This window comes from Rhinolophus ferrumequinum, chromosome 10 (assembly GCF_004115265.2).
Source record: "Rhinolophus ferrumequinum isolate MPI-CBG mRhiFer1 chromosome 10, mRhiFer1_v1.p, whole genome shotgun sequence".
Classification (NCBI taxonomy): Eukaryota; Metazoa; Chordata; class Mammalia; order Chiroptera; family Rhinolophidae; genus Rhinolophus; species Rhinolophus ferrumequinum.
This window is the reverse complement of record NC_046293.1, coordinates 6890907-6912858: the sequence shown is the minus strand read 5'-3', so window position 1 is coordinate 6912858 and position 21952 is coordinate 6890907. Positions and strand designations below refer to the sequence as shown.

The 21952-nt window shown below is 39.5% G+C and overlaps 1 protein-coding gene across 4 annotated transcripts in view; it reads left to right on the top strand.

The window, feature by feature from the left end:
• XPNPEP3 (X-prolyl aminopeptidase 3) overlaps nucleotides 1-20815 on the top strand; it is a 39874-nt gene extending 19059 nt beyond the window's left edge. The window contains exons 6-9 of one of the 4 annotated variants that reach the window (XM_033116063.1): nucleotides 697-782; nucleotides 7855-8035; nucleotides 9318-9438; nucleotides 20736-20815. In XM_033116063.1, coding sequence (XP_032971954.1) covers nucleotides 697-782; nucleotides 7855-8035; nucleotides 9318-9438; nucleotides 20736-20779 — 432 coding nt within the window. In that variant the 3' untranslated portion in view covers nucleotides 20780-20815. Of the gene's footprint in view, nucleotides 1-696; nucleotides 783-7854; nucleotides 8036-9317; nucleotides 9439-14045; nucleotides 17606-20735 lie in introns of those variants that run through there. The other 3 variants (XM_033116064.1, XM_033116062.1, XM_033116060.1) reach the window with 3 other exon arrangements.
• The last annotated feature ends 1137 nt before the right edge of the window (nucleotides 20816-21952 follow it).

The window sequence follows — 21952 nt, the reverse complement described above, 5'->3', positions numbered from 1 at the left end:
TCTAATAGGAAATTTATTCTATCATTTTGCCAGAAACAAAAAACACATCTATTCTTCAAAGTTGCCATTGCTATATATGAATTCCTGTGACCATTATTCTAGTATGTGCCAAGTTCTGTGCTTATTTAGATATGAATAAGATGCTCTATCTTCAAGGGCATAAATAGATAATTACAATGTAACATGACAGTAAGACAGAGATATACCCAAGGTTTTCTTCTTTCCCCACATATATTTTGATGAGGAGCAAAAGGGGAAGTGATATTCTAAAATTAAATGCTTATGGGTAATTGTATTTGAATAAGGCCCTACATACCAACTTACATAAGATTTTGTTAATTAATAGTGATAATGGTAACATTTATGATGTGCTGTTGTTTACACTTAGTAAATTCAAATCCAAGCAGTCTGGTTCCAGAGCCTTTGCATTTAACCATTATGCAATGGCACCATTCTTGAGCCAATGTGAATTCATGTGAAAATTTTAGATGCTGTTTCTTGAGAGAAGGAACCAGAAAAGATTACTCTCCTTTAAATTAGAATTATATATATATATATACACATATATATATACATATATATATATATATATATATGTATATATATATCTAATGAAAGGCACAAACAGTTTAAATTAAAAGAAACAACTGACAATCATGAGGTCACCTACTTTGACCTATCTTACTTTTGTTTCAGGATGGGGAAATGGTGCTGCTAGATGGAGGTTGTGAGTCTTCTTGCTATGTGAGTGACATCACCCGTACATGGCCTGTCAATGGCAGGTATGGCTTATACAAATCTCACTACTTCTTAGGTATATGGATATATTTGGAACAAATGACTAAAGAAATACACAGGTCTTCTCTAGCTCAGGTTAACTGCCTTTGCAAAGCTCCTGATTATTTTTTAAGACTATTTTATTTATCATATCACAGGATCAGTCACCTAGAAACACGTAGTTAACACACACAAAAAACAAATTCAAGGTTTTTATTTTCTGATTACAAAAGTAATATGTAGGTTATGGTAGAATAGTTTGGCTGGATTAACCCTCCGCATACAATAATTATCATATCTGGACAAAATATTAAAAACAAGTATTTGAAGGTATCAAAGAGCTTTTAAAAACTGGCAGACACTGCATAAAAGCATCTCCTTGGCAGAAGAACCATAAGGGTAATATGAGTGGTTGGGGCTTTTACCTGAAGGCATTCTCTGGTCCACACAGCTTGGGCAGCAGAAAACTGTAGCCTTATTGGCTTAAGGTGTCAGAGGACACAGTTAGGTGCTGGCAAAACAGCCAGAAAGATAAGGGAAAATTCTGGAAGAGTGGTTGCTGCAGAGGGTGAGCCCCAAAATCCACATGTAAAATATTCCCAAATCCTTGTCTGATCACTAAATTATGTGTTTGGGGGAGACCCCATGAGGCTCAGTAAAATACCAGCTACTAGAAGTTGAAAAGACTGAGCAGAGATTTTAGTTGCTTCCCAGTGAGAGCAGAGTTTGCAGTTTGAATCTAGCCACGTAAACACAATTATGCTTTAAAAGAACTTAACAGCATTCTAGAATCTCTACATTGTGTCATTCATAATTTCCAATATTCAGTTTTTAAAAATCAGTAGACATAAGAAGAATCAGGAAAATGTGACCCATAATCAAGAAAACATAGTCAATAAAAATAGATGCTAAAGTACCCTGATGTTCCAATTAGTGGACAAGGATAAGGCAGCTACAGTAGATGTGCTCAAGGAGGTGAAGATACTGCATAATGAGTGAAAAACGGAGAATCTTAGCAAGGAATAAAAAACTACAAAAACAGTCAGGAATTCTGGGGAGATGGCAGCAAGCCAAAATAGTTTTTTAATCTTCAAAATGGTCAAATAAACAGAACAACTAGGTAGCAAAAGTAAAACAGGTGGTAGGGTATCAGTAAAACCTCAAAATACAGTTAGGGACACTCTGCACTGTTACCTGGATGGCAACAGTATTTATGGAAGGAAGAAGGAGGAAACAGCAATGGTGGGGGAGACCTGAGAACAGGAGAACCCTAAAATAACCAACAACTATTCACTGGGATGGGTGATGAGCCAATTTGAGAACAGAAGCTGAAAACGGGAAGGATTTGCCACTCCAATGGCTCAAGAAAATTGGAAGGTTCTGGGCTCCCTTCTAGGACTGAAGAGAGACTGCTTGAAATAGAATTAAAATTGAGCGGGTTAGGGACAAGCAAAAGGAAGGAATTAGATTATCCAAATCAAAGTAGGGGAGAGGAACTGAACCAGAAAAGATCAGAAAGCAAGCTGCCATTTTTTTTACCACTACATCAAAACAACAAAGGAGTGCACTCTATGAAGTTTAAAAAAATCTTTTCTAAATCCTGCGTCATTCGAAAAGTCTGATTCATTCTCTGGATCCAGCTGCCAATTTGTATGAAATAAGAAAGACAGATGAATATGTTGAACTGCACTAAAGGTATGTGTATTCGTCAGCTCAGGCTGCCGTAACAATTTATCACAGACTAGGTGGCTTAAACAACAGAATTTTATTTCTCACTGTTGCGGAGGCTGGGAAGTCCAAGATCAAGGTGCTGGCAAAGTATGCTTCATCCTGAGGCCTCTTTTCTTGGCTTTTAAGCAGCCACCATCTCTCTATGTGCTCACATGACCTCTTTTTTGTGCCCACATGTGCAAAGAGAGAAGAGGGGGTGAGGAAGGGAAGGAGGGAGGGAGGGAGAGAGAAAGGAAGCTCTTTGGTGTTTCTTCTCTTAAGGACACTAATCCTATCAGATCGAGGCCCCGCCCTTATGACCTCAGGTAACCTTAGTTACTTCCTTAGAGGCTCCATCTCCAAATACAGCCATGCTGAGGGCTAGGGCTCGTATGAATTTGAGCCCCCAAAAACATATGAATTTGGGGGGTGGGGGGGCGGGGGACAGACACAAACATTCCTTCCATGAATGCAATTAGCAAAATCCAGAGTGTGATAAACTCCATGGCAAACAGCCTGGATTCTTTAACATGTAAATTATAAGGAAATGAAAAGGATGGAGGAGGAACCTGTTGACTAAAAGAGACTTAAAGGCATATCAAATGTATTTAAAATAAGCAGGAAGAAAATTGTCTTGGGAAGCATATTTGGCTGATAAAATATTTTTTTAAATATAAGGAATGGGGAATGACTGCTAATGGATATGAGAATTTTGGGAGAGAGCGATGAAAATGTTCTGGAATTAGACAGTGATTATGGTTACTCAACGTTGTGAATATACTAAAAACCACTGAACTATATACACTTTTTAAAGTGAGTGAATTTTATGATACACAAATTCTATCTCAATAAAAATGATAAACATGTACATACAAATTTTAAAAACCCAATGAAACGATAACTATAAAAGTTAAGGTAATGGTTACATATTGTGAGAACTGTAATTGTTTGAGACACATAGAAGAGGCTCCTGTGAGAGTTGGCCAAGTTCAATTTTTTTGATCTGGCTCGTGTTCACCTTATAATAATTTCTTAAGGTAAATACAGAGGTTGCCAAAAAAATGTATATACATTTTAAGAAAGGGAAAAATTGTATTGAATTTACACTGATGGGGGCAGCCAGTTAGCTCAGTTGGTTAGGGTGGTGCTTTTACAACAAGGTTGCTGTTTCGATCTCCACGTGGGCCACTGTGAGCTGTGGCCTCCACAACTACATTGAAATAACTACTTGACTTGGAGCTGATGGGTCCTGGAGAAACACACTTAAAATAAATAAAAGTTTAAAAAAAAAAATTGTGCTGATGGTAACCACTTTGAGCACCTCTTGTAATTGCAAAGGTTAAACGTGATTTGTATTTTTGTTATCTGCATATATTGAGTACTACAGTTTTAATAGTTTTTTCCTTTTTTTAAAATGTGGGGGTGGCTGGTTAGCTCAGTTGGTTAGAGCGTGGTGCCAATAACACCAAGGTTGCAGGTTCGATCCCACCATAGGCCACTGAGCTGCGCCCTCCTTAAAAAAAAAAAAAAATGTGTATAAAGTTTTTTGGCACCTTCTCTATATTAAGTTTGTTTGGCTTTCTATACCTATGTTTTGTTTTATACTTAAAATTAGATTTAAGAAATGGAAATTCTAAAGCTGAAAAGTACAATAACTGAAATGGAAAATTCACTAGATGGACTTAACACCAGATTGGAGGCAGCAGAAGTTAGTACTTGAAGAGAGGTAGGAATTATCCAGTCTGAAGAACAAAAGTAATATTTTAGAAAAATGAACAAAACTTCAGAGACCTTTGGGGCTTTTTCAAGCAACCTGACATACATCTAATTGGAGCCCCAGAAATTGATTGTATTGACACACCCACCAACTACAAAATACACATTCTTTTCTAATACATGTGGAACATTTTCTAAGATAGGCCATTTACTGGGCTGTAAAACAAGTCTCAATTTAAAAGACTGAAGTGTTAACAGAGTATGTTCTCTGACTACAATGGAATTACATTAGAATATCATAACAATAAGATGTGTTTTTAAATCTCCAAATATTTGGAAATTAGTGAATACATTCTAAATAACCCATGGGCCAAAGAAGAAACCACAAGGGGTAGAGAAGAAACCACAAAGTATTTCAAATTGAGTGATAATGAAAATACTACGTATTAAAATATGTGAGATACAGGAAGGTGGAAATGTATTGCTTTAAATGCTTTTATTAGAAAAGAAGAAAGGTTTAAAATCAATAATGTAAGCTTCTACCTTAGAAACCTATTAAAAACATGAACAAATTAAACCCAGAGTAAGTATGTGGAAGGAAATAATGAAGACTAAAATATCAGTGAAATAGAAAAATAAAAAGACTAACTAGAGAAAATTAACAAAGCCAAATCGTCATTCCCTAAATAGATTAATCAAATTAATAAACTCCTTCGCAAGAGAAAACACAAATTATCATAATCAGGAATAAAAGGGAGAGATACCACAATAAATCCTACAGATATCAAAAGGATAATAATATTATGAACAGCTGTATGTATTCATCATAGTTAGTCATTGAAGAGGTTAAACCACTACACATCCACAAAAATGGCTAAAATTAAGGAGACCAACCATACCCAGTGTTGGCAACAATACAGCACAACTGGAACTCATACACATTGCTCTTGGTAATGGAAAATTTGGGGGGAAATTTGGCAGTTTCTTATACAGTTAAATAAACACTGATTCTTTGACCTAACAGGTCCACTTCCAGGTATTGAGCTAAAAGAAATGGAAAACATATGTCCACACAAAGACTTGTATAAGAATATTCATACAGCTTTATTCATGACAGCCAAAAACTAGAACCAACGTAACTATCCATCAACTAGAGAATGAATAGACAAATTGCAGTCTATTCATACAGTGGAACACCACTCAGCCATAAAAAGAACAAACTACTGATCAAAATAACACCATGGACATTATGCTTAATGAAGGGAGCTGAACACAAAAGAGTACATACTGTATGATTCCACTTATATGCTATTCCAGAATAGGCAAAACAGGTGAAATAATCAGAACTGCATTTGCCTCTGGAGGTGGGGATATTGATTAGAAATAGACGTGAAGAACTTTCTAAGCGGATGGCAGTGTTTCTTCTATATTGTAGGGTATGGGTCTGGATCAGTCAGAATTCTCCAGAGAAACAGAAACAATAGGATATAGTGTGTGTTGATAGGTAGGTGGATTGATTTATAATGATTGGTTCATTTTAAGGAATTAACTCACACATTTGTAGGGGCTGGCATGTCTGAATTTTGTAGGGCAAGCTGGAAACTCAAGCAAAAGTTGATGTTGCTTTCTTAACATACAATTTTTCCTCCAGTATAGCAAGGCAGTTCTAGCATTTGAATTCATATATGTAAGCTACCGTTTGGCCTATGTTTCAGCCAACCAACCAAATAAACCTTAGAGCCTTTCTGACCCCTCGAGATATAACACTGAATCCAAAATCTCTGCTTAGTAGACTCATACCAATAAATTCGGCCTGACCCAACTTAATATTCCTTCTACCATTATTCCACATGTTAATATCCATTCCCACACATGGGCGTATTCCCAGATTATTGTCTGTATAAGTAGGAAAAATCATGCATTCTCTTTAGATGGTTATGCACCTCCTCGTGGATCACACTTTGTACCTAACTTTTCATGACTTGCTGGGAGTAGTCTAGTTAAAGGTCTAGAAACAACTACCAAGGCAGCTGCCCCAAGGGAGATACTGTGGCTGCTCAGTCAAAACAGAGTCAATCTCCCCAGATGGGTGGAAGGGCTGCTTCTACCGGCAAAGAAGACTCAGCAGAATTTAGGGCTTCAGTGTCCCCAGCTTCATCAGGATTGGTACATTCGTTTATCAGAATTGTACAGCTCAGATTTGTGCATTTCAGTGTGTGTAAAATTTACATTTAAAAATTGTAAAAATATTTAGTAAAACTGTGATGAGGTGGAGTATGGGTACAAACATAACTATGGTGATAATGGCTGAACCAGGAGATGGGTATGTAGGTGTTCGTTATACCATTATATTGTTGTATTTAGTAGTCCTGTATTAGGGGACATTTAGATTGTATCTGTTGTAACTATGAAAACATCACAGGAACGTTTTTATATATTCAAGCTTTTTTTGAATTTCAAACATTTTCCTAGGATGGATTCTTAGAGCAGAATTACAAGCTCAGATGTTATGAGCATCTTTGAAGGCCTTTGATTTCATTGGCTGTCCTAATTTACACTCCCACCAACAGTGCATCAAAGTATTTCATATACCACCCAAGCTTAATTTTTCCTCATTTTTCCACATGATTGCTGAAGAAATTGTTATTCTAAGGATTCCTAGAAACTAGTAAGTTACTAGTAACCAAAATATAGACAGTTTATCCCGTGACATCGGCTTTGCCTACAAGAAGTCGATCCCTAAGCTTTTTTTTTTTTTTTTTTTTTTTTTTAATGGTAACAAAATGGAAAAGTATCAAGGGTGAGCCTGGTCTGGCCCTCTGCCTGCATTCATGGCTGGGTGCATCTTCTAGCCTCACCTCTCGTGTATCTGCCATTTGAAGGAGAGACTGTTTCTGCTCCAGCTTGAAGGGTTATTGCTCTTCCTGTGCAGCGTCTAGAGTATGATCAAGGTCCTGTCAGTGATGACATGTTGGTGCTGATGAAGTATCTACAATGCCCCATCATCATTGCTTGGAGTTGTTCTAATCAAACTTATTAAGCAACGAATAATTCCACAGCTGAAAGCTTTTTTTTTTTTTAAAGAAAGGGTGTGTGGGGCCGTACTGCTAGCCAGAAAAGGACCAGATCCTGGGGCATGAGATCTAAAGCACCAGCAACAGGGCTATGTGGGGAAGGCAACCTGTCTGCCGTTCTGGAGTTGACGGGCATGTTTTATACATTATGTTTCGAGGAAGAAAGATGTAAGCTGTTTTGAAAGAATTCACATTGGCTACAGATTAAGGGAGGCTGGAAAAGATGAAGCAGGGCCGGTTCTGTGATAGGGCACAGTCCATGAGAAAGGACTATTTACTACTTTTGATTGGTTACAGGCCACAGTTTTTCATGTTCATGCATAGGTGGGAGTGCTATGGTGTCTGGTGGCTCTAGGAGACGCCTGGGGGTTGATGCAAAGCTCCAACATACATTCAAATAGGAGCAGTCTTTCGTTAGTTGGCCCACAGCTGTTAACTGGTTAGCTATTCCTGTCCCGTCCTCTCACTCTGGCCACTGTAATTTAATTTGTAACATCTCAGAGTTTTTCTCTTGTCACAAACTTCCTGCAAGATCAGATCATTCCAAATGTGAGTTCTTTGGTTTTCCTGTCTCCAGGTTCACAGCACCTCAGGCAGAACTCTATGAAGCTGTTCTAGAGATCCAGAGAGATTGTCTGACCCTCTGCTCCCCGGGAACAAGCTTGGAAAACATCTACAGCATGATGCTGAGCCTGATAGGACAGAAGCTCAAAGAGCTGGGGATCGGGAAGAACATTAGGGAAAATAATGCCTTCAAGGTACTCCATTTCTCGAGAACACCGGATATGCTTCTCCGTTTTCATCCTATGTAAAGCGAATTCGATTTAGAAGTGGTCTTTGTGATCCTTCGTGGGTAAGAGGGACTTACCATGTTTCCCCGAAAACAAGATCGAGCCGGACAATCAGTTCTAATGCATCTTTTGGAGCAAAAATTAATATAAGACCCAGTATTATATTATATTATATTATATTATATTATATAAGACCCGGTCTTATTTTACTATAAGATTATATTAATTTATAATCTTAATATTAATTTTTGCTCCAAAAGATGCATTAGAGCTGATTGTCTGGCTAGGTCTTATTTTGGGGGAAACACAGTAGATTGAATGTGGATTAAAACAAAGGGAGTCAGTACTTATTTCTCCCAGAAGATGGCAGCACATTCTGATTCATTGCGTACTGTATAACTCAATCCTCAGAACATAAAATGAAGTCTGGTGCAGACGGTGCAAAAGAACACAAAAAGGAGGAGAGGTTAACTTAATTCTTCTGTGGTGATTTTGAAAAGGGAGAGGTCGAAGGGAGGGTGTTTGTTGCTCAGTGACATCGTTGAGATTTTCACAGTATCCTCAGGGGCTATCTATGTCTTTCATGAATTTCATCTACATCCAAAATGTAATGGTGTTCAGTAAAAATGCAAGGCCTCAGCTTTAATTTAAGATGCCGGGTGGTCAAGCCAAACAGACTATTAAAGACATCTCCCATCTCCAAGGTTAGGCTGCCAGGGTTTCTTTTATCAATAGGAAAGAAGCTATAAATTCCTCGTGCTCAGGCCAGAGAATCTTTAATTAATGGATAGAAATATCCAGGCTAATGCCTACTAATTACCGTGTTATTTGATGTTTCATGCCTACTCCACAAGTTTCTGTGATATACTCAGGGTCTTCAGAGTAGACTCCCTGACAGGGAAGTGTGAACGTTGAGAAGAGAACTATTGTAGCATAATCATCTTCCCTGCCCCAAGAGAAGAGATCTTCACTTGCCACAGTCATTACTGGTGTTACCCAAGTCGGCATGTGTGCAGTATATTAAATAGTGGGACTGAAAATGTGGATTAGTTAGAATGCCACGGGCAGAATTACATACGAGAGGTGGTAGTTTATCGGGTCTTTTAAGCATGAGCCCAAGGACAGGTTAAACATACAGTGGCAGAACCACGAGCGAGGCACTAACACATATCTCCCTGATTTATGCATGCTCAACTTTCCCCATGAGTGGTCACTCCTCTAATGGCACTGTGGAAATAACCTTTTCCAGGCTGCTCGAAAGTACTGCCCTCATCATGTCGGCCATTATCTTGGGATGGACGTCCATGACACTCCGGACATGCCCCGTTCCCTCCCTCTACAGCCTGGCATGGTGATCACAGTGGAGCCAGGTAAGGGGAGGTGCTAGCAGCCTGTTACCACTTGGGACATGTAATAGTAGTGTCAGATGGAAAGGTAAACATTTATATATAATTCAGTGAGGAAAATGAAATCTCCAGTGTAAAAGATACTTTTAGATTTTTCTTGATCTTTCTTATTTAACGTCATACAATTTGTTTAATTTGACTTCTCCAGTAAACAACAGACAGGGACCACTTTCTATAAATAGATATTAAGAAATAAATCATTATTTCAAATAATTTTTTATTTTTGAATTACAGTTGACATACAATATTATATTAGTTTCAGGTATACAACATAGTGATTAGACATTTACATAACTGACAAAGTGATCACCCCAATAAGGCTACTACCCATCTAACACTAGACATAGCTATTACGTTATTGACTATATTCCCAGTGCTGTACCTTACATCCCCATGACTGTTTTTATAACTGACAATCTGCATATCTTGATCCCTTCCCCTTTTTTACCCTCCACCCCAACCCCTTCCATCTGGCAACCATCAAAATATTCTCTGTATCTATGAGTTTGTTTCTGTTTTGTTTGTTTATTTTGTTTTTTTAGATTCTGCATATAAGTGAAATCACATGGCATTTGTCATTCTCTGTATGACCCATTTCACTTACCATACTACCCGCTAGGTCCATCCATGTGGTTGCAGATGGCAAGATTTCATTCTTTTCTTATGGGCGAGTAATATTCCATTATATGTATGTGCCACTTCTTCTTTATCCATTTGTTCATTGATGGACACTTAGGTTGCTTCCGTATCTTGGCCATTGTAAACAATGCTGCAATGAACATATGGATGCACACATGCCCTTGAAGTACTGTTAGGTTTCGTTAGATAAATACTCAGAAGTGGAATTGCTGGCACCTTCTTTGTCTCTTATTGTAGCCTTTGTTTTAAAGTCTGTTTTGTCTGATGTAAGTATTGCTACTCCACCATTTTTTTTCATTTCCATTTGCATGAAATATCTTTTTCCATCTCTTTACTTTCAGTCTGTGTGTGTCTTTCAATCTGAAGTGAGTCTCTTGCAGGCAGCATATGTATGGGTCTTGTTTTCTTATCCATTCAGCCACCCTAAGTCTTTTGACTGAAGTATTTAATGAGGTATGACAATTAAGTTCGCGAACTTGTTACAGCAATGTTGCTAACCTTTTTTGATATCAGAAGGATTATCCATTATGACTTTGTACCAACTGGACAAACAGTTAACCAATTTTACTATTTGTAAGGGCTGAAAAGGCTGCGTGAAAAAGTTAGACAACCTGAACTTTTCACCAACAATTCACGGCTCTTGCATCACGACAATGCACCAGCTCACACGGCACTGTCTGTGAGGGAGTTTTTAGCCAGGAAACAATTAACTGTATTGGAACACCCTCCCTACTCACCTGATCTGGCCCCCAATGACTTCTTTCTTTACCCGAAGTTAAAGGAAATATTGAAAAGAAGACATTTTAAAGATATTCAGGACATCAACGGTAACATGACAACAGTTCTCATGGCCATTCCAGAAAAAGAGTTCCAAAATTGCTTTGAAGGGTAGACTAGGCCATGGTGTCAGTGCATAGTTTCCCAAAGGGAGTACTTTGAAGGTGACCATAGTGATATTCAGCAATGAAGTATGTAGGACTTTTTCTAGGATGAGTTCACGAACTTAATTGTCAGACCCCATATTTACATTTAAAATAATTATTGTAGATATGTAGTTATTGCTATTTTATTCCTATTTTTTGTCTTTTTTTTCTTCTTAAAGAAGTCCCTTTAAGATTTCTTGTAACACTGATTTGGTGGTGATCAACTCCTTTAGCTTTTCTTTGTCTGGAAAACTCTTTATCTGTCCTTTGAATCTAAACGATAGCCTTGCTGGTAGAGTAATCTTGGTTGTAGGTCCTTGCTTTCCATCGCTTTGAATATTTTGTGCCAGTCCCTTCTGGCCTGCAAAGTTTCTGTTGAGAAATTAGCTGACAATCTTATGGGAGCTCCTTTGTAAGTAACTAACTACTTTTCTCTTACTGCTTTTAAGATTCTCTCTGTTTTTGAACTTTGGCATTTTAATTATGATGTGTGTTGGTGTGGGTCTCTTTGGGTTCATCTTGTTTGGGATTCTCTGCACTTCTTGGGCTTCTATATCCATTTCCTGTGATAGATTAGGGAAGTTTTCCATCATTTCTTCAAGTAGGTTTTTAATTCCTTACTCTCTCTTCTCCTTCTGGTACCCCTATGATGTGAATGTTGGTATACTTGATGTTGTCCCAGAGGCCCCTTAAACTGTGAGTATTCTTATGTTTTTGGATTCTTTTTTCTTTTTGCTGTTGTGATTGGGTGTTTTCTACTACCTTATCTTCCAAATCACTGATTTGATCCTCTGCTTCATCTTTTGATCTATTGATTCCCTGTAATGTAGTCTTCAGTTATTGTATTCTTCATTTCTAACTGGTTCTTTTTTATGTCTCCTATCACCATTTTTATGTTTCCTATCTCTTTGTTGTCATTCTCCCTGAGATCACTGAACATCCTTATAACCAGTGTTTTGAACTCTGCATCTGGTAGATTGCTTATCTCTATTTTGTTTAGTTCTTTTTCTGGAGTTTTATTTTGTTTTTCATGTGGGACATGTTTCTTTGTCTACCCATTGTGGCTGCCTCCCTGTGTTTTTTTCTATGTATTAGGTAGGGGTGCTGCATCTCCTGGTCTTACTAGAGTGGCCTTATGTAGTAGGTGTCCTGTGGTGCCCAGTAGCACAGTCTCCCTGGTCACCTGAGCCGGGTGCTCCAGGTGTGTCCCTTATGTGGGTTGTGTGTGCTCTCCTATTGTAGTTGAGCCTTGATTGCTGTTGACATGTCAGTGGGAGAGATTAATACTTACGCTGATTGGCTGAAAGGACTAGCTATGTACGACCACAGTGGAGGAGTGTTGTGCTGGGGCTGACCTCACAGAGCCGGATTCACTTTAGCGGGGCTTAGTATCTGCTGAGTCCGCTCTTTGGGTGTGTCTTTTGTGAAGGTAGTTGGGTGGTGTCTGGTGTGATTTGAAGCTGACCACTAAGTCTGTTGGTTCTGGGGCCTCTTGGGTGGGGCCCTGGTGCAGGCCAAGGTTAGCCACTGTCTGTGTCCTGCTCAGGGCTATCTTGTATGAATTATAAAGTGATCTGCAGATGGTTGCCACTTGTACTTGGCTTAGTAGAGGCTAAGCTGCAAACTGAACCTAGCTGACGATAGTGCTTGGCTCAGCAAGAGGTATGGGGCACACTGAGGCCAGATACTGCTTGTTTGGGGTTTGTGAACCTCTGAGAGGTTTTGGGAAAGTCCACAGCATGAGGCAAGATAGGTCATTTATATGGAAAAGCCACCAGGAAACATCTTGGGTGGGCCCACAAGTTGGGTGAGCGGGGTCTCTCGAGTAGTAGTGGTGGGCTGCTCACCCTTCTGAAGCCCCCGCGCTTTCCTGCAGATACTCAGACTCGCCATTTTTTAGTTGCAGCTCCTCTGCAAACTCATTGAACTGCCCACATTTTCCTACTTCTTGGTAAACAAACCCTTTCTCCTAAGCGTCAGAGAGAGCTGGCAAACTGATGGTTTACCACTGTGTGATGCCAGGCATTGGGCAGATTTCAGCAAAGAAGTGTGGCCATGGCTGTGTGTGAATATCAATATCACAAGAGTCAATTTTTAAATACTGACGCTGTTTTTGTCATGAAAATAGATCTCATTCTTAGATTTCTAAGAGTTTTCATCTCTATATAATTAAAGCTGGGACACATATTTTATACCACCATTTGAACCCAGTCATATGTTGCTATCTGTGGCCTTATGTGCCATTTAGTCCAGTCTGGTCGGTACATGGGTGCTTCCTTAGACTTTGACTACATTTTCCTTTGCTGATCTTTTTTTATCAGAGCAGCAATTGTGAGTGTAGCAGAAGAAGTTTATAGTTTCTTTAATATGAAAAGACTGTCCGACTTCATGATTAGAAAAGGTTCCTTGGGCTCTTAGAATTTTCCAAATATTCATTATAGTCTTCCTATTAATCGCTTACTTTGTGTTGTGTATATCAGTTACATTTATGGCTTGTTTGAGAGGGCTTATTTGAGTATTTCTGCAGCCGCTGGTTGTTCAGGCTAATAATCTCTAAACAAGTATTTTTAAAATACCTTATATCTTTCTTTTAGCCAAGTGCCCTTCTTCCAGGGGACTATTAGTCAGACAGAGAAAGAATGCATTTATATAATCTACTGGTTCCCAGCATATATTGACATACTCAGGAGTTAAGTAACTTCAGTGGCCTGCTTGAGCCACCAGAATATGACACATTCATGATCAGCATTATCGCAGTTGTATTGAGCCTGTAGTCTGGAATACAAAATAACTGTAATAATAGTTCTAGTAATGATAGCCAACATTTGTTGACCATTATGTACCAGACACTTTTATATGCATTATCTCATGTAATCCCCACAGCTCTCAGTAGATACTGTTAAGATCCCAGTTTTACAGATGAATTGTAACAGAGAGGTTAACTTACTTGCCCCAAATCATCCCGTTACTTCCATTTATGAATAGCACATTCTTCTTTCTACTCCTTAGGCATTTATATTCCCGAGGATGACAGAGATGCCCCAGAGAAGTTTCGTGGTCTTGGTGTACGAATTGAGGATGATGTTGTGGTGACTCAGGACTCACCTCTCATCCTTTCTGCAGATTGTCCCAAAGAGATAAATGACATCGAACAGATATGCAGCAGGGTCTCTTGACCCTCACTGCAGCCCATGTGTATCTCAGGTTCAAGAGAGGTGTCCGCTGGCCTCTGGGCACATGTGCTTTCTGAGTGTCTGTGTGTGTACCTTGTAATGCGTGTTCCATTCAGGAGTGCAGCAGCTGTGTGAAGGGATGTGATTGTGTATATGGTCTTTGTCTTAAGTCGCTAGAAATCTGGAAAATTACTGTAACTTTAGTAACATTAATTCTGTAGAATTAATGACCCAGGCAAGTTTAATTTTTAAACATAAAGAAAGATCTCTGGTTACATATGTCCATGCATTCCAGTTAACACATTTAAATGTAAAGAAAATTCTCTCCTTCTGCTCAGGTCTTTTCCTTTCTGCGCTTTTGCTTTGATCCACCTAATAGCATAAGATGTTTCTGTGATGCTGTTATTTGGAGCAAATCACCAAGGTCTGCCTACACTGAAAGCCACCCATCAGCGATTGTGTATGGCCAATACGTACCTTCCATAACTCCTGCCTACCTGTTCTAGAGCCTTCTCCTGGGGCCACATGAAGCCCTCATGTGCTCTGGTGTCCTGCAATCCCACCATTCAGCCACAGTCCAGATTCCGGCAACATTAGCCATCAAACAAAACGGTTTTGAGCCTTTCTTGCTATTGGTTCCCTGGGGCCAGGAAAGTGTTTAGATTCTTGATAAGAAAGGAAATGGAAGAGAAAGAAAACTATATAGGTGTCTGCTACAGATCCAAACCGCCATCCATCTCTTCTCAATCTAAATAGGACTCCTTTCCCAGACGTCCGTACTTCCTTCATAGATTCTTAATGCACTGACCCTCATAGAATACCCTTGAAGCTGCTGCCCTGGCCAAGGGCTAGTCCTCTACTTACCCGTAGAGTCAGAGGAATGGCACCCAGTTTTCCCTGTTATCATTCTGTAATTCCCTCTCATGCTAACAAAAACAAAATGTGGACTCCACCAAGTGCCTGTAAATATCCTCTGATCCTTTTCTTTCTCTGACGTTAGCACTGGAAGGGCAGCGATTAAAGAGTCTTATTTCCCTCAACACAGTGTTGGATGCAATTATACAAGAACTGAGTTTGCACAGTGAACAGGGTTAGATTACTGAAGATGGGTTTTTGGGGAGCTTCTGACTTTAAAAAGGAAAGCTTTAAGAACTAGAACTCCTCTTTTAAACCTGGGTATGAGCCCAAGAAGTACAAAATGTGCTGATTATCAGAGCATAAATTTGAGGGTTTTTAAGAAAATATTTGTATTAACGAAGCACAAGCTAGGAGATTAACACTCCCTGTAGTGTTATAGGTTTGCTCATTTTATCGGGAAAACCCAAGGTACAGAGCCCAAAGCAGACAGGCAGTGACTTCCTCGGGAGACAAAGACAGTGTCATAAACCAAAGGGACAGAAATCCTGTCCTGACAGTCCTCACGCACCAATGCTTGGCTTTGCTGACCTTATCTCAGCAGCTGTGGGGATGGATGGCTGCACAGCTGGAGTCATCATCCCCGAGCCTGCCCTCCCTCCAGCTTCTCAGTCCAATGCCACTGTCTAAAAGAGGGGACTGAAAATAAATTCACAACTTGGGCTTCTCACCCCTTGGGCCTCTGTGGCCCCAGCAACCCTTGGATTGGGTTTCCTTTGTTCATTTACAATCCTACAATAAATAATTTCCTTTATGTCCTATGAAACAATTTCTGTGGTCTTAACTTTTTAGCTATTCGCCTAGGTTCCTTTTAGGTAAAGCAGCGTACTTGGACATGAAACAGACTCCTTCCATTTAGATTCCAATCAAGTTCCGCAGATGTCACGAATAGTATTATAATTAGAATGGCTGTTGTGGAATTCTTCTCGTGATTTTTTAGTCCCTGACCCAGGTATATTGTCCTTTGAGTCCCACATCAACCACAGCAGCTAAACATTTGAATCAGACTATCAAAACCATCAAGAGATGACATTGTGGTCATCTCAGAGCAATGTTTTAGGGGCTGTCTGATGTACCCAGAATTTGTGAGCAGGTAATTGTGTGTAGTGCAGGAATCGTATCCATTCCTCACCATGCCACAGACATGCCGCACATTTCCCTCCATGTCAAAATGTAACGAAGACTTCGTATATATAGCAGCCTCTCCTAGAATGACAGCCTGGATTTTAAAAACTCCTCCAAATGCTCCACTGGAATTTGTCTCCCTGAGCTGAACCGATGAGGTTGAATCATTAACGATACCACCTAAATGAAGGCAGTAGATCTAGATAGGCTCCGCCACATACTTTTATGTGTTTATTTCAGGAATTGCTCTTTTTCCCCCTTAAGGAAACGGACTGTGTTTTTTACTTGAAACACAGCAATGGAAACACTGAAGTAAAAACTCTCCTTCTCCCAAGTTATAATATCCAAGTTAGGAAGGTACCCCTGCTGGTGACTTCAAGTTCTTTTGGTGCGTCTTCTTTCAAAACATTATTTTCTTATTAATTTTTATAAGGTCAGAAAGGGAAAACTATTATAGACGTTATATCTTAAATTGAAATTAAGTTAAATCCCCCAGATAAAGACATTGAAATAAGTTAAACCCTCAGGTAAAGAAAGACATTGTAACTCATAGAAAAGTTGGGCCTTGTGTATTTTTCAAAACGTACATAACCAATACCCTCTTCAGCTTTCTTAATAAAAGAAAGATTGCAAATATGATACATGAGAGCTGCCTCTGCTTCTCCTGTGCCCATGTCACAAGTATAGTGACATCAGTCCAGCTATCAAGGCCTTTGTAACACAGTGTTTCCTACAACTGCTACCAGTAAAAAAGTTAGAATAGGAAATAGACCATATCTGCCATACTTCAAATGGCATTTAAAGATGAGAATGTAACTTATTGTGCGTGTATGTTAGAAATTAAGTAAGGGTCCAGGATGGTGGCAGCATAAAGGACCCTGCTTGGAAGAGGTTTTTATGGTTTGGTTAATTTTTTAAATTTAAGCTGTTAGGGTTAAGTTTTAAGTCTGGGCTAATATACTTCAAGCTGAAGTTTATAATATTCCTCGTATAATGAGAAGATGAATATATCATGAAAGCCTAATGTTAGAGCAGAATTCCATTGTCACAAATTCTGTGGGTCCTGTCTGCTCCTTACCTCTGCCTCTGTGTCACTGAGGAACGTGGGGTAAACATCAGTATTGTTCGGATAAGAGGTCCCCATGAAATCAAGGCTCTTGGGGTGTGCTTCATGAGGATCTGAAAGAACTACGGTCTTTGTTAGCATTTCTTAATGCTTTGTATGACTTTTGTGCAATTATATAAATTCAATTTGGACAAAACGCTGTTACTTTTAAGGCTCTGTCCACTGAAAATAGGTACGTCGTTCCCCAACAGGGGAAAAGCATTTGTTACTGTCATTTTAAAAATAAACTATAAAACAATATAAAAGTGTATGACGTGTGTGTTATTTTCAAATCTAGAGTTTGTAGCTTTAAATTTGAGAACATTTTAGTTTACAAAATACTTTATTTTACAGAGTATTCATTAACTGCTGCCACAAAATCATGATAGTAAACTTGAGATGATTTTATTAGTCATGGGTGGGGGGAACAATGGATTAGATCCAGCCCATTAAAAGATTGACTCAAGGATATAATTATGCTGACTAGAATTTACCTTGCACGTAAAAATTTGTGGCACTATATAAATACTGATCTAGATTTCCACCAGTTTTCAAAGCCAGTGGTTCTGGATAATTGCCACTAAATGCTATCTTTCTTTCCCTAGGAAAGTTGGGATTAGGAAATCCACAATGGTATATTAAAAATGTTTATAAAAATAGTCATCCTGGAAAAGGTTAATTCAATATTTCATTGCTCAGTGGTTACGCTTCTCTGCATGTTACATAGATTAAAATCTTTAATAAACTATAGCCAACCCCTGCACTGATTATAATCTGGGCAGTGGACCATATATTATACATAAATGATTCTTTACTGTAGGAATCACTATGCATAATAAGTTGTACTTGACATTACATAAAATAGAGCGGGCACAGGGTCCACCTGCATAAGCCTGAAAGAGTCTGCCTTGACAAAAATATTTATGAGTATGGTGGTTCCTCAAAAAATTAAACGGGTCAGCCCGGTGGCTCAGGTGGTTGGAGCGCGGTGCTCCTAACGCCAAGTCACCCGCTCGATTCCCACGTGGGCCAGTGAGCTGCGCCCTCCACAGCTAAAATTGTGAACAACGGCTCTCCCTGGAGCTGGGCTGCTGTGTGCTGCTGCGAGCTTCTGGGCTGGCACCTATGCTGCTAGGAGCAGCTGGTGTCCCGCATGAGTGGCCAGAAGCCAGCATGAGTGGCCGTGGGCTGATGTGTGCTGCCGTAGGCTATCGTGTGCTGCCATGAGCGGCCAGTGGAATGGCCGGCAGCCGGCGAGAGCGGCCGTGAGCTACTGTGAGCGGCTGACCAATGACTGGCGACCGACTGCCTCAGTTGGGGAGGGTGCAAAGCTCATCACACCAGCATGGGCCAGGGAGCTGTGTCCTACACAACGAGACTGAAAACAACGGCTTGAACCGGAGTGGGCGGGGGAAGTGGAAAAAGGGTAAAAACAAAATTAAACAGAATTTTGATTCAGCAATTCGACTTCTGAGCATATACTCAAAAGAATTGAAAATGGACTTGAAAAGTTACTCAAAATAATTGAAAATGGATTCGAACAGATACTTCTACACCCACATTCATAGCAGCATTATTCATAAGAGCTAAAAGATGGAAACAACCCTAATGTTCAGCAGTGGACAAATGGATAAACAAAATGTATATATCCATACAATGGAATATTATTCAACTTTAAGAAGGAATGAAATTCTATACGTACTACAACATAGATGAACCTTTAAGGCATTGTGCTAAGTGAAATAAGAACCAATCAGTATGATCCCCCTTTTGTGAAGTTGCCTAGAGGAGTCAAATTCAAAGAGACAGAAAGTAGAATGGTAGTTGCCAGGGACCAGTTGGGCGGGGGAGGGGGGAAGGGGTTGAGGAGTTAGTATCTAATGGCGACAAATTTTTGTTTGGGATGATGATAAATTTCTGGAGATGGATGGTGATGGTTGCACAAAATGTGAATGTAGTTAATGCCACTGGACTGTACATTTAAGAATGGTTTAAATGATTTTTTTTGTGTATTTTACCAGAATAAAAAATTTTAACTAAGAAAAGAACTATATTAGCATGTAGGCAAGGAGAAGAGGAGGGTTAAGGCAGACTGAGGTTGACAGTATTTACGTAATTAAAATGAGAATTAATAAAATGCTAAATCAGTATCACCAAGTAACAGGAGTTTGTAATTTCATGATCCCTGCAATAATCAGACTATGTCTGAAGTATCATGTGTATTTTGGAGTACCTAGTTTTAAAAAGATATTCCCAAGAGAGTTACCAGGAAATGGTGTCATAAAAGTGGTTGAAAAAGTGGAGGCCATTGGGGTGGAGAAGAGAAATGCAGGGAGAAGCATGGTGGCTGGCTCCAAATAGTTGAAAAGCTGTCAGGTACATCTTCTGTTTTGCTGCTCCATTAGGAAGAACCAGAATGGGTGGAATCTAACACTCGCATAGAATCAGAATTTTAGAGGTAAAAGGGATGTTAGTGACTCTGCCCAACCCCCTTACAGAGGAGTCTAAAAAATGGCATGACTCAGGTTTACAAGGAGGTCTCCTACCTCCAGAATCAGGGTGCCTTTCACAACAGCTTGCTAATTCCCACCGCCCATTCCAAACCATGTCCACCCTCCAAGATTTCATTACTTTACCTTCTTAGACTTAGCTAAGTATGTCCCCCTCCATTTTCAAGGAAAAGAGCAACTCATGAACTCTCACTCCCTCACTCTCTTAGAGGTCAGCATGCCCGACTCTATTTTGTTGTTATTTCTTGAATGAATCAATTGATTCACTAAGCTAGTAACTACTACTTTGAAACCAACTAGGGTGACAAAAAGCATTCATTGTCATAAAACTTAACCTCTCAAGTCTTAGAGACGTATGTATCAATCAAAGTCCATTCAGGAAAAAATGGCATCTGCTCTGAACATTTTTTGAAACGGAAAATGTAATATTAGGCATATTAGGCATTGGATTTCCCAGGTGCTGAAAGAACAGCCAATGGAACGATAGGACATCCTAAAGACGGGCAACAGCAGGAAGCCTCTACCAGCGCGAGGCTGGAGGACAAAAGGAGGAGCTGAGGTCAACTGCAGAAGCTGAGCCACAGAAGGCCGGCCTGCTGGTTGGTGGGAGCTCAGATCAGACCCCAGCTGCTTCCAGGGCTGTTATGTGATGCAAAGAGATTCTCCCTTTATGCCATCCTCTCCTCTCCTGCCAGTGCCTCCCACTGGACGAGCCAAAAGCCGCTGGCACTGACCTCTGGGTCAGCCCTGCTCCCCACCCCATAACATGAAGCAGCACAGAGAAAGGGTGAGGAATATATCTGAAGGCATTCATAATTTCATGAGTGTGCAATTAATAAGGTAACAACACAGTGTATAAATTCTCTTCCAGCAAAATCCAAGAGTCTTTATTTAATGTGCAAGACCAGAGTATAAATCTGAAGATTTCCTGATATAGAAGAAAGTAACAAGGTTTGATATCATTCTAATAAAAATTTAACTTCTAAAAATTAACAGCTTTTCCACCATTGTGTTGTTTTACATCAAGTTGTTAATCAACACAACACACCTTGTAGTTTGCAAAAGGTCACACTAAAAATGAAAGTTCTTCGTTGAGTTCCGTCTCCTGTTTCTCACCCCCCGCCCCTTTTTGTTGTTGTTCTGGGGCCATTTAGAATCCATCTTAGATCTGATTGAGATCCTTGGCAACCAATCTGACCATATTCACCTAATCATTTGTGGACAACCTAAACACTCCCTGATAAGCTAACATACAAGCAAAAGGCATCTTCTGAGCAACTGCAGTTCTTATGTTTAAAACATGGAGAGGATTAGCGACATCTATAATTCTAAAGAAAAAAACAATCCTCAACTTATTCTTTATTTGGGAATTTTGTATGGAATGATATAATTTTATGTCAAGATTATATTCCAGGAAAACTCCCAATTATAGCAAAAAGAATTATTGTCATAAGATTTAATATAAAAGGTCTAGCTCTATTCTCAGACAGCTACCATCCAATATATTACTTATAAAAATTGCCCCAAACTCTTTGAATGCCACGATCATTCTTAATTTAAAAAAAAAAAATGTTGATTCTGGACTTGAGAGAAGATTATGGAGATATTCTTGGTATTATCCCAGAGATGACTGCCCAAGTGTAGCCTCTGGCCAGTGAATTAGGCAAAGGGTGAGGACAGTTGGAGTCAAGAGCAGCCTTGGACAACCCCAGATCCATAACCAGTACACTGAAGGCCTGCATGCCCTCCCTCTTTTCAAGATAATGCCTCTTTTCAAGATAATGAAGAAGCATCCATTTCCCTCTATAATAAATCTTAGCCTGGAGACCCTCACAGTAACACATTTAAGCACGACATAACTAGAAACGCAATAATTTATACCCAATTGTATCCCAAACAAACATCTCAGTGCAAAAGGAGCCACATAGAAAAGGTCAACATGGAAGCCTAGAGATCTTTTTAAAAAAAATAACAAATGTGGTTTTGTTTTCTCTACAAACAGTTGGCAGAAGAGAGCTAGAAGTCTGTAGCAGTAGGCAACAACAAGCAGCATCCCTGCAACTGGGATTTTGCAGTGTGTGCAATACA